This window comes from Plecotus auritus, assembly GCF_963455305.1.
Source record: "Plecotus auritus genome assembly, chromosome: 2".
NCBI classification, from domain to species: domain Eukaryota; kingdom Metazoa; phylum Chordata; class Mammalia; order Chiroptera; family Vespertilionidae; genus Plecotus; species Plecotus auritus.
The window spans coordinates 52,034,235-52,047,173 of NC_137771.1; the positions used below are offsets into that span (position 1 = coordinate 52,034,235).

At 41.4% G+C, this 12,939-nt stretch overlaps 1 protein-coding gene across 3 annotated transcripts in view; it reads right to left on the reverse strand.

Moving 5' to 3' along the window:
* Positions 1 to 1,336: 1,336 nt before the first annotated feature.
* Positions 1,337 to 12,939, reverse strand: part of ANKRD13C (ankyrin repeat domain 13C) — a 67,601-nt gene continuing 55,998 nt past the window's right edge. For all 3 annotated transcript variants that reach the window (XM_080658312.1, XM_080658313.1, XM_080658314.1), the window contains 2 exons: positions 6,683 to 6,783; positions 1,337 to 3,600 (listed from right to left, as the gene is read on the reverse strand). In XM_080658312.1, coding sequence (XP_080514438.1) covers positions 3,470 to 3,600; positions 6,683 to 6,783 — 232 coding nt within the window. In that variant the 3' untranslated portion in view covers positions 1,337 to 3,469. The remainder of the gene's footprint in view (positions 3,601 to 6,682; positions 6,784 to 12,939) is intronic.

Below are 12,939 nucleotides of genomic sequence, written 5' to 3' on the forward strand. Positions count from 1 at the left end.
TAGTACTGTAAAGATCAAAAATGCAAAAATACTTGAGATGACATATTTAGATGACAATCTAAGATACTACTGCCTCAGATTTCTGACATAAAATGCTTTGCAAAAGTAGTTTTTGCTAATTCATAGTACATTACCGATAGGCTTTTACCAAGTTTAATTTTGCATTTCACAAGTAGTGTAATATCTCCTCTGTCCTTTTGTCTCTTGGGCAAGTTTCACTGTCAGTTATCTGCAAGTTTACAGTTTCCAAATATAAAAACTTTGGTAAGGATGCGTTTTCTTAATTTTAGAAAACATGGTTAAGATACCTCTTGCTGGAGTTAACAGCAGAGGCATATTGTATTCCACACTAATCAAAAATTCTCTCAATTTTAAAGGCAGGACTTCAAAAATAAATAAATAAAAATAAAGGCAGGACTTCAAATTCACCTAGTGTTCTACTGCAACTTTCTTACTCATGCTATCTATATATATAAAAGCCTAATGTGCAAATTGTCAGATCAGAAGTTGGATCGCTCACTATGATGTACGCTGATTACAAGGGGGCGGCAAGGAATGACAGAAGGCCCCAGCCAACAGCTGGAAGGTCAAGATCGGCCCTAATCACCAGCTAGGCCTAGGGACCCTACCCGTGCACTAATTTTGTGCACCGGGCCTCTAGTTTGCAAATAAAAGGAACATAAATGAGCAAAAGGAAGCAATACTTAGGTCAATATGAAAACATTTAGTCCAGACCTTTTTCGTCCCCTTGAAGCAGGATCAATTCTGTAGACTTAGTGAAAAATAAGAAGGGGTCACTAATCATTATTCACTACCCTCCCGCAAGGTGTGGATTATAAACTGTACATGAATAACAGTATAAAAACTCATTTCTGTTAGTGTGAGTGGGGTTCAATACCAATTCAAAGCAGAAACAAAATTGTTTTTCAGCTTCTGTCAGCTATTAGCTTCTCTGAAATGTGTTAATTTCAAGACCATCATATGTTCCTAGGTTCACAATAATCAGAGCATCTGCTTTATGCTTCCTTTTTATGAAATCTGTCAATTCCCTATGAAGCAAATTCTCTCTCAGAAATTATTTTCTTTAAGACAAGAATCATACCTTCTTTTGATCCTACACTGGTGGCGGGAATATTGAGCTCTTCAAAATAGCCATTTAAGGTGACCATTTCATAGGCCCCCAAGTTTTAATTTTCTTCAATCACAAATAGGAGACACAGAATTTTATGGACCTACACTACAAAATCTGGATTTTCATGTGAGATTATTAAAATATATGGTGTTTTGATTTAGTTACTTGAAACACAGAATATAGCTTCATTCATTAACTGGATTAAAAGGCACATTTTGAAAAGTTTAATGTGAAAAGTTTATTTGCATTAATAACTCCTTGTTTTCACCATTATAAGATACTGACATTTACTTATCCTTTATGATCAAATAAAAGACATCTGGAATGGATCATCTCTTTCTACTAACCTTTATGAAAGAAAAAGTTGAGTTAAAAACAAAATCCAAGTGCTAAAGTTTTCAGTAGTCTTCCTACCTCCAGTGTACCCCAGCAAAATATTCACAGCTTTTAGGAAATTATTAAGTTCCAAGTTGCAATTTTCCATGTTTTCCCCCCACTAAATTGTCTGTACTTGTGAAAAATCTATAGTATAGTCCTGAAAATATAACACATTCCCAAAGAGAAAGGGAGCCTAAAAGCAACAGTGATAACTACCATTCAGTGTCTCAAACCTTACAAATTACTGACAAGGTAATTCAATTTCTAAGTCACTTGATCTATAAGGATTCCCAAAATAATTGGGATCAACTTGTATTTAATAAACCTAGTCTGGGTTTCCAACTCTTTCCACAAAATTCAACAGACCCACATCAGGTAGTAATTGGCCTTTGAATTTTTAACTATGATTATTTTTCTTTATTATAAAATGTATTTAATAAAATGTCAACATATGCAATTATGTTATCAGCATGAAAGATGCAGCTTTAAAGATGTTTATTATAAAATTTTTCTTATGATTGATGCTTTGGATTTGTAAATAATCATCTTTTCAATAAAGGTTTTTAAACTCATTCAAATTATTTAAAATTCTTGAAAATGTTTAAATTACTGGTCACTCTAAAAAACCTGACAGATGCATTCTCACACATTTATCAGGATACATTTAAAAAGCATTTCTTTAGCTAATTTCTTAAATACAACATAACATATTATGTCTGTTATACCTTATTCTCCCTAATTTATTTTCATTCTTGGACCATCAAACCATCTTGGAATAAACATGAAAAAATTTAAGTGTGAAAATGAGTAATGCATGATTTTTTAACACTTTGAAGATAATTAAAACCAATAAATATTTTCTTGTGACTTAAAAAAATAAACAGTAGGAATTATCAATCTTGTGTACATTTTTGGAATTTAACTTATAACAAATATATTCTGTTAGCATATAAAATGTTTTTACCTTACTTTGAAAGCATTAAATATGTAGGGAGTCCAAAATGTGAGTTGTTTAAAACTGACATGAACACTAAAAACAAACAAAATAATCAGAATGATGTGCAGTTATTAGGAAGGAAGTTTAAAATTTTGGAATATTTTTAAAGTGCTGAGATTTAGAAGAGGACTATCCTTAAGCATGCTAGTCATATCCTATTATGAACACAAAAAAAAGGCTTTAAAACGCAAGTTTAGAAAAAAAATAGAGGTTCTATGAAAGGAAGATTAGTAACAAACATTTACCATTGAAGAAAGAATTCAGGTAAAAACAAATAGCACCACAATGAATTGCACTAAGGTGCTAAAGGAGGTACCTTATTCCCTGCAGAGTGAATGCTCCTTCTGAAATGTATTGCAACATATAAATGCAATTGTTTAATGGTTACCATTTGGTTCATTCATCTACAGAAAACTGCATTCCTTTCTAGTTCATCATATTGAACAAACATTCAAATTACTGAACTATACATAAAGTTACATAGTTTACATTTTATGAAAACAAAGTTGGAAGGAATATTTATAAATGTCACCTTGAATATAAGATGACAACTGTAAAGGGCTTCATATCTCTTAAGACATTTAATTTATGTTACTGGTCCAGGAGTGTTTTAGATATAACTATAGATATAGATATAGATATATATGCATATATATTTCAACAAGAAGTGTAAAAATTTTTAAAAACAAATCACAGCACTCATAGCTGTTTTACATAAGAAGTACTTAGGGTCATTAAGGTGTCAAACTATTACACTATAATATGTATATATTTAAAAAGACTGAAAATGGCACATCAGGAAACTTATTAGAGGCCCATTTCATTATGTCATATCACTGATGTGTCAGTTCCACGAAATTCCCTTTTCTTCACTGAAAGCATCTGTCCCTCTTCCTTCGCCTCCCTGTGGGGTCTCTGCACCCTCTTGCTTTCCTTGGTGAGATGGCGTCATGCTCGCATCATTAGAGATCAGGAAAACGGCTCGGGTCTTCCTTGTAGTCGTCAGGTATAGTAAAGATGGAGCCGTCAAACTCATCATATCGGAACTCCTGAAAAGTCACAGTGGCTGTGATCGTAGGAAACACAGGTATATCTAGAGAGAATAATCAATGATAATACTGTAAAATGAAATGTTAATCTACTTATCTATATATATAAAAGCCTAAGTGACCATTACAACCAGTCGCTATGATGCGCACCGACCACCAGGAGGCAGACGCTCAATGCGGAGCTTCCGCTGGTGGTCAGTGTACTCCCACAGCCAACCTCCTGCAGCTGGCCAGCCAACCTCCCACAGTTCCTCCCCTGACCCCCAGCCAGCCAGCCAACCTTCCGCAGTTCCCCCTCTCCTGCGGTCCCTCCCCCCAGCCAGCCAGCCAGCCAACCTCCCATGGTCCCTCCCCCTGGCCGGCTGACCAACCTCCCACAGTCCCTCCCACCCTCCGGACTAGGCGAGATGGCCCTGATCTGAACCAGGCATGAGAGCCCGAGCAGACCACCACCCAGTGTGCATGTGCTCCCAGACCATGTGAATGCGCACCCTCCTGCAGGAGTAAAGGTATTTGCCTTGCTGCCTGGCTCCCGAGTGTGCTTTGTGTTTTACCAGGACCCCTGTTTTGGGGGGCTCGCCTTATACCTAACAGCTAGAAGAGAAAGACACGGAAGCATCAAAAAACTCAAGTTTCAAATGCTTCCCAATCTTTCATATAATGCCAGATTCCACCAGTCTTTTTTTTTTTTTTCCCTTCAGGCAAAGGAAGAGCTAGCTATATTTGTAATTTTTGCAATGTGACATCGTTTCTTCAAATTATAGTGTATATATATTATTCAGACTCAGCTAATTTATTTTGATTCTAAAACAAAATACATGAGCCCTAGCCAGTGTTCCTCAGTGGTTAGCGATTGTTGGCCCACAGACTGAAAGGTCGTGGATTCAATTCCCAGTCAAGGGCATGTACCTGGGTTGCAGGTTAGATCCCAGGCCCTGGTTGGGGCATCTGAGGGAGACAACCAATCAATGTGTCTCTCTCACATTGGTGTCTCTCTCCCTTCCTACTCTCTAAAAAGCAATGGAAAAAAATATCCTTGGGTGAGGATTAACAAAACAAACAAAACAAACAAAAAACTTAATTAAACATAATTAACATAAAGATTACATAAAGAAATCAACATAAGGATTACAGTTTCCAGTTATTTCTGGGGGGGAAAACCATTCACTTGTGCCTACTATGTGCAGATGCTGTTCTATCTAATTCCAGGCATCAGCAAAGTAAAGCCCATGGTCTGGCCTCTTTTTGTAAGGCTTGTGAGCTAAAAAACGATTTTCTATTTTTAAATGGTTAAAAAAAAACAGAAAGTAAAAATATTTGTGCCGATAAAATTACAGGAAATTCAAACTTCAGTGCCAATGAAGTTTTTTTGGAACATAGGATGCCATTCATTTATGTTCTATGGCTGCTTTCGTTCTCCAACAAGTTGGGCAGTTATGATAGAAACTATATGTATAGCCCAAAAAGCCTAAATATTTACTATCTTTCAGAAAAAGTTTTAGTTATTGAATATGCAACTGTACATAAGAGAAAAACATGATGCATTTACAGAGATTACATTCTGGTTGGGAGACAGAGATAGCAGAGTAGTAACATGTTTTGGCTTAAGTTTTAGCACATGAAATGTAGCATTACAAGAGTAAAAGGGGAGTAGCTAGCAGAAAACCAAAACAGAATGCTATCAAAGAAGTCAGAGGAAATTTTAAGGAAAACTATCATTCATTGGGACAAGGACTCCACAAAAATAGTTAAATCTTGGAGAGATTTAAAAAGAGCAACAGAAACTACATTTAACGTAATAATATGAATATCAATAATAAGCACAGTAAAGAGTGGTTTCAGTAATATTGAATGAAGCAAGATAAATAGATCTGAGGAATTATATCAAGGTTATATTCACTATTTGTTTATTTTTCTACCCCACTAGAATGTAAACACCTAGAGGGCAGGGACTTTTACTGTCTCTCACCCTAGAAAAGCATCTGCCAAGTAACAAGCACTGATTAAATATTTGATGTATGAATTGATGGATGGTACTGAAGACTCTCCTGAACAAAGCCTAAAGTCAGTAGAGAAGGTAAACTTCTCCTGAAGCTGAAATTAATGCTAAATCCAAGCCTAAACTCCTACAGAAACGTCTAAGTCTCTTGTTCCCAGTTTTCTGATGTAGTTAAGAAGATAAATATGACATTTTACTATTCTTAAAGATCATTAAGATAAAATTAAGTTTAAATATTTGAAAATAGCCCTAGCTGGTTTGGCTCAGTGGATAGAGCATCAGCCTGTGGACCGAAGGGTCCTGGGTTTGATTCCAGTAAAGGGCACGTGCCTCAGATGCAGGCTCCACCCCCAGCCCGGTCAGGGCACGTGCTGTGCTGGAAGCAACCAATCGATGTCTCTCTTACTTCGATGTTTCTCTCTGTCTTCCCCCTCCCTTCCATTCTCTCTTAGAATAATCAATGGAAAAATATCCTTGGGTGAGGATTACCAAAAAATAAATATTTGAAAATAGAATGTATGATTGTTACTTTATCTATAAATAGTGACTCCAGAAACATTCCCACTGTTCAGAAACTCAGTCTCCCTATTTCACTTTAAACACATTATCAAAGTACATCATAAGTTCACCCACACCCTCTTGTATGAAGTATTTGCATATTCCATACATTTAATTTAAATGAAGTAGAATTAAGCCCAACTAGCATGACTCAGTGATTGAGCATCAACCTACGAATCAGGAGGTCACAGTTCAATTCCCGGTCAAGGTACATAACCGGTTGCAGACTCAAATCCCAGAGTGAGGCATGCAGGAAGCAGCTGATCAATGATTCTCTCTCATCATTGATGTTTCTAGCTCTCTCTCTCCCTCTCCCGTCCTCTCTAAAATCAACAAAAATACATTTTTTGTAAAAAGGAAAGAAAGAAATCTAGTAGAATTAGAACTATAATCAGGCATTTTATATATTTGACAAAGGATGACTTATCAAAGCATGTAATTACAGAAAAACTTTAAAAATTTTTAGCAAAACTTAGAAATCCATTTTCCTTCAAAGCATATTTTTACTAAATGTTAGTAAACAATACCATATTTCTAGTAGACACAGAAATAAGCAATTTTTCTCTTACCTAGTTTTACAGGAAAGCCTGGAGGAAGCTTCATTTGAACAAATTCTCTAAGCTTGTTAAAGTGCTTGAAGGGGGCTATCACTTCCAAAACATTCAATATTCTGAGAAACGGAAAAAGAAAAAAAGTTTTCATTTTTAAAATGAATTTCTTTGTGTCCTTATTTTGTTTTATAACCACAAGCTTCAAACTCAAGGATGAGGAAATGATACTTCCTTCCTCTTGAATTTTTTGTTTTTATTATTCTTTTTACCGTGTCAGAGTTTATAACTTTTACAAATATAATTTCCAGTTGTTTGATTTTAGGTCCATACATAAATGGATTCAAGGCTTCTTCTTCCTGAAGTTTATACATTCCTGAATTCTTTAATTCGCTTCACTATTTAGGTGTTTAAATTTCACTGCTAATTTTTTGTGTGTGAAGGAAGTACTTTTACTAATATGTGCTTAGTATCCATTGATTCCTTGCAAATTTGATAAATTAGTGTTATTTTTTATATACTTAAAGGAAATTTGGCTGGCATAACATTTCAGTTTATATTTCTTCCCTCTGAACTACAATTTCATAATGTCTCTTAGCATTCAGTATTGCATTAGTCATTATACTGCAGCTTCTTCCTTTCATTTTTTTGGTTTGATGGATTTTACTTTTTAATTAAATCTTTATTGTTGAAAGTATTACATATGCCCTCTTTTTCCCCCATTGACCCCTTCTAGCCCACTCCTGCCCCCCATCCCAGGCCTTCACCACCCTACTGTCTATGTCCACTGGTTATGCATATATGCATACAAATTCTTTGGTTGATCTCTGCCACCCACCCACCCTTCCCCACCTTTCCTCTGAGATTTGATGGATTTTATTTTCAAGTAGTTTTATTTTTCTTTCAAAAAGGGTCCATGGCTGCTATATTTCTTGAATTCTTCTTTTTAAATTGCCTTTATATTTAAATGACATCTTAGCTAGATATATTATCAGATCACACTTCCTTTGCTTCAGAAATGCTAAGATGTGAAAAAATGTAAGGCCAGGCTGTATTTTAGCCTCTTTCTGCCTGAATGCCATTAGACTTCAGAGAGAGGGGAAGGAGAGGAAGAGAAAGAAACATCAACATAAAAGAGACCATCGATTGGCTGCTTCCTACACGACCCATACTGGGGATCGAGCCCACAACCCGGGTATGTCCCCTGACCAAGAATTGAACTGGCAACATTTTGGTGCACCAGTTGCTCAACCAACTGAGCCACACCGGCTAGGGCCATTAAACTTCTTTATTAAAGTCCAAGTCAAATAGTTTCATCAGGATAATTATTGTTACTAATCATTCTTTTATCAAAATTTTCTTGGACCCTAATGTTATGCTACAGATTCAGTTTTCCTTACAGAGAAATTTTCTTACATTTAGAACTAGTAGCCCTGCACACGAACCCGTGCGCCAGTAGCCGTCTGCGGAGCCTGGCCGCTCCGTGCCTGCTGCCCAGAGGCTCTCCGCTGCCCAGAGGCTCTCCGCAGCCCAGAGGCCCATCCATAGCCGCGCTTGCCTCGTCACCAGGGTGACAATGCAAGCATCCCCCCTCCCCCACCGCTGCTTTGTGCCCACTGCCCAGAGGCCCTCCGCGGCCGGGTGGAATGCTTGCCTCATCGCCATGGCAACGAAGCAAGCATTCTGCCAGGCCACTCACGCTGCCCGCTCTCAATGGCCACACCTCTGGAAGTGGGGACTCCAGCGGGGCTGAGAGGACTGGGCCCTGCCATCTTGTGGCTATGGGCGCTGCCATCTTTCTGACGGAGTGACAGTTAATTTGCATATTACCCTTTTATTAGATAGGATGGTATTTTGGTTACATTTTGGAAGCTCTCTATATCAGTGGAACACTAAGAATACTTGTGTTGAACCATCTCTGTCTCCCATAAATATTACTTCTCTGATTACTTTACCCTATTCTTTTACTGCATTCACTATGAGCTAACAAAATTTAATTTTTTGCCACATCTATTCTGTTCATTATTGTTTCTAAAGTATCTGCTTTGCAATAATGATATTTAGTGCTTAATTTATTTCATTAGCTTTACAATCTCCTTTTGATTTCATTCTATTGTCATCTCATCTAAAGTAATCTAGGTTATTCACTTCATTGTTTTTATGGTTTTCTATAGTATTTACAAAAAATTTTCTTTCTTTGACCTATGTTTTATTCTAGAATGGATTATTTGTCTGGCTTTTATATGCTATGTTCCTTTTCAACTTTTTTTCAGGGGACATTGTTACAAATGCCACATTTATAAGTTCTAATATACCCATTTTTTCACATATTAACACCTCTGAAATTAGAATAACTCCTAAAGCTGATAATATCCTATAATTAACCACATTTTTCTTCTTAATTAGAATATAAAACTGATACGTATTTTTATTTGCATCTCTCTGATGATCATATTTTCATATGTCTTTGGCCATCTCTAGGTCCTTTGCCCATTTTTTAATTGGATTGTTTGTCTTCCTTTTGTTGAGTTGTATGCATAGTTTATATTTTGGAAATTAACCCCTTTTCTGATATATCATTGGGGAGTATGTTCTCCCATACAGTGGGTTCCCTTTGCATTTTGAGGATGGTTTATTTTGCTGTGCAGAAGCTTTTTAGTTTGAATGCAGAATGGTGTGGCCACTATGGAAACCGTATGGCATTTCCTTGAAAAATAAAAATGGAATTGCTGTTGAACCCAGCAATCCCACTTCTGGGAATATATCCTAAGAATCAGAAAACATCAGAAAGAATATTTGCACCCCTATGTTCTTAACAGCATTATTTATTTACAATAGTTAAGATCTGGAAACAGCCCAAGTGCCCATCAGTAGAAGAGTGGATAGAAAAGCTGTGATACAGCCCTAACCGGTTTGGCTCAGTGGATAGAGCGTAGGCCTGCGGACTGAAGGGTCCCAGGTTCGATTCAGGTCAAGGGCATGTACCTTGGTTGTGGACACATCCCCAGTAGAGAGTGTGTAGGAGGCAGCTGATCGATGTTTCTCTCTCATCAATGTTTCTAACTCTCTGTCCCTCTCCCTTCCTCTCTGTAAAAAAATCAATAAAATATATTTTTTTTAAAAAAAGAAAAGCTGTGGTACATTTATACAATAGAACACTACCCAGCTATAAAAAAGAAGGATCTCTTATCCTTTGAGACAGCAAGTATGGACCTGGAGATTATTACGCTAAACAAAATAAGCCAGTCAGAGAAAGACAAGTATCACATGATCTCACTCATATGTGGAATCTAATAAACAAAATAAATTGACAAACAAAAAAGGTCCAGAGACATGGGAGCATGCATCAGACTGAGAGATCTCAGAGGGTAGGGGAGAGGGGTAGCAGAAAGAGATTAACCAAGTAACTTATATGAATACTAGTGATCTGGTGCACAGATTCATGCACATTGAAATGAAATTAATAAGAAGGTGGCCAGTGGGGCAGGAGTGGGTGGGATTGGAAAGCAGCTATGCTCACCACTATACGGAGTGGGTGGGATTGGGCTAGATGGGCCGGACATGCTCTGGAGCCAACCTCCCGTGGTCCCTCCCCAGCTGACCGCAGCTGGGGAGGCACTGCGGCTTGAAGGGGATCTGTGGAGTGACCAGGGTCCCTCCAGCAGGTGGGGTCCCTCAGCCTGGCCTACGAGGATCGGGCCGAAACTGGCTCTCCAACATCCCCTGAGGGGTCCTGGATTGTGAGAGGGTGGTTCTCAGATGACGCACCCGAAAATCAGGTTCCCTCCTCTCTGGTTCCAGATACGTCACCCAAGACTGCAGCTGCCAAGTCACTGCAGCTCAGCAGCTCCTGCATTGAGCGTCTGCCCCCTGGTGGTCATTGCGCATCATAGCTACCGGTCAGATGGTCGAACGGTCAGACGGTCACTTAGGCTTTTATATATATATATATATAATAAAGAGGCCCAGTGCACGAATTCGTGCATGGGTGGGGTCCGGCCAGCCCGGCCCCAATTGGGGCAGACTGGGACTGGGCCAGTCAGGAGGAGGAGATAGCGGGAGGTTGGCTGGCCGGCCAGCACTGATCGGGGCCCAATCAGGGCTGGGCTGGCTGGAGGGGGGGCCACAGGTGATTGGCCAGTGGGCCCTGAACCCAATTGGGGTTGGGGGGGCCGATTGAGGAAAGGGGCTGTGGGCAGTGGGCCAGTTGGCCCCACCCCCAAATGGGGTGGGTGGTGCCAATCAGGGGCCAGCAGCCTGGGGGAGGGGCCATGAGTGGTTGGGGCCGGGGGGGCCAATCTGGGATGGGGCTGGGCGGGGGGGCAGAGCTGCAGGAGGTTGGCTGGATGGCCCCACCCCCTATTGGGGTAGGGTGGCAATCAGGGGCGGGGCCAGCTGGGAGAGGGGCTTCAGGCCGATTAGGGTGGTGGGGGCTAGGGGTTGGGGCTGGCCAGCCCGCCCCTATTGGGGTGGGGAGTGAGATTAGGGGTGGGACGGCTGGGGAGAGGGGCTGCAGGAGGTTGGCGACCTGGGCCCCCTATTAGGGTGGAGGGTGCAATCAGTGGCAGGGCCGGCCGGGGGGAGGGGCTGCAGGCCTATTGTGGTAGGGCAGGCAGATCAGGGGTGGGGCTGGCCGGGGGGAATGGCGGGGGGGGGGGGGGGAATGGCACTTGGCCAGGTGCCCACCCCTGATTGAACTCTCCTACCCTGATCAAAGGTGGGCCGGCCAGGGAGAGGGGAGGCAGGAGGATGGCCGGCCAGCCCCACCCTGTTTGGGCCAGTTCGCTGGTCATAGTGGGCGTCATAGTGACCGGTCGTACTGGTGTTACGGTCGCTGGCTTTTTATATAGATAGACAGATATGCATAGCCCATGAACACAAACAATAGTTCAGTGAAGGAAGGAGCCAGTCTGAGGGGGGTGAAGAAGGGGTGGGGATGAAATGGGGGACAATTGTAATACTCTCAAACAATAAAAATAAATTTTAAGAAAGTAAAAGAATATATAATAAATTTTAAATTAAAAATACTGGTGCATCTTTAGTCAGCTGGGTCCAATATCCTATCTAATAAAGAGGAAATATGCTAATTGACCATCACGCCCTCACAAAGATGGTGGCACCCACAGCCAGTAAGGAGGGAATATGCTAATTGACTGCCACGCCCTCAAAGAAGGCGGCGCCCACAGCCACAAGATGGCAGCGCCCAGGTCCCTCAGCCCCACCAGGGTGGCAGGAGCACGGCACAGCCAGGCCCACCCCCAGGCAGGTCCAGCCACTCCACGCGCCTGCCTCTGGAGTCCCCCAGTCCCCTCAGTGCCCCCACCACCCAGGGCCACCTGAGGCGCAGGTAACCAGTGCCGGCCGAGTCTTGTGCTGCCAGCAGTGGCAGCAACAGAGGTGTGATGGGGGCGTTGCCTTCCCTGATTGCCGGGTCGCCTCCCGCCCCTGAGGGCTCCCGGACTGTGAGAGGGGGCAGGCTGGGCTGAGGGACTCCCCACCCCAGTACATGAATTTTCATGCACTGGGCTTCTAGTATGATAATAATACAGATAGGTATATATGAATAACTCCCTTCCCATATTCTATGGGAACTATATATCTCCATCCCTGATCTATAGTAAGGGCTGTATAGCACATTCTACCTCCTTTTCTCAAATTAGGCTATTGGGGGTTATCCTATCTAATAAGAGTAATATGCAAATTAACCATCACTCCGCTACACCCATAAGCCACACCAACCAGCCAATCAGGAGCAAATATGCAAATAAACCCAACCAAGATGGCTACGGCCACAGAGAGCAGGAGGGAGGCTTGGGTTTCCCTGACAATGGAGGAAGCCAAGCTTTCCGCCTGCCCTTGCCAGCCTAGGCCTCCACTCAAGGCTACAAAGTTTCAATTATAGAAGATACATGAATCCCAACAGAAATGGCTGCCACCACAGAGCAAGCAGTAGGCTTGGCTCCGCTCCAGGCTACAAAGTTTCAATTGTAGAAGATAAATAAACCCCAGATACCAGGGCCTCCACTTGGGTCGCCGGGGGGGCATGGCCGGCCTGCAAACCACCACAGGCTCCTCGCCCAGGCCGCCCCACACCCCAAGGGAACCCCCACCCTGATCCGGGACACCCTTCAGGGCAAACCAGCTGGCCTCCAACCATGCACCAGGCCTCTATCCTATCTAATAAAAGGGTAATATGCAGATTGGTCATCACTCCAACACACAAGATGGCTGCCCCTATGTGGTCAAAGATCCTGCCCCCATGTGGACACAAGATGGCC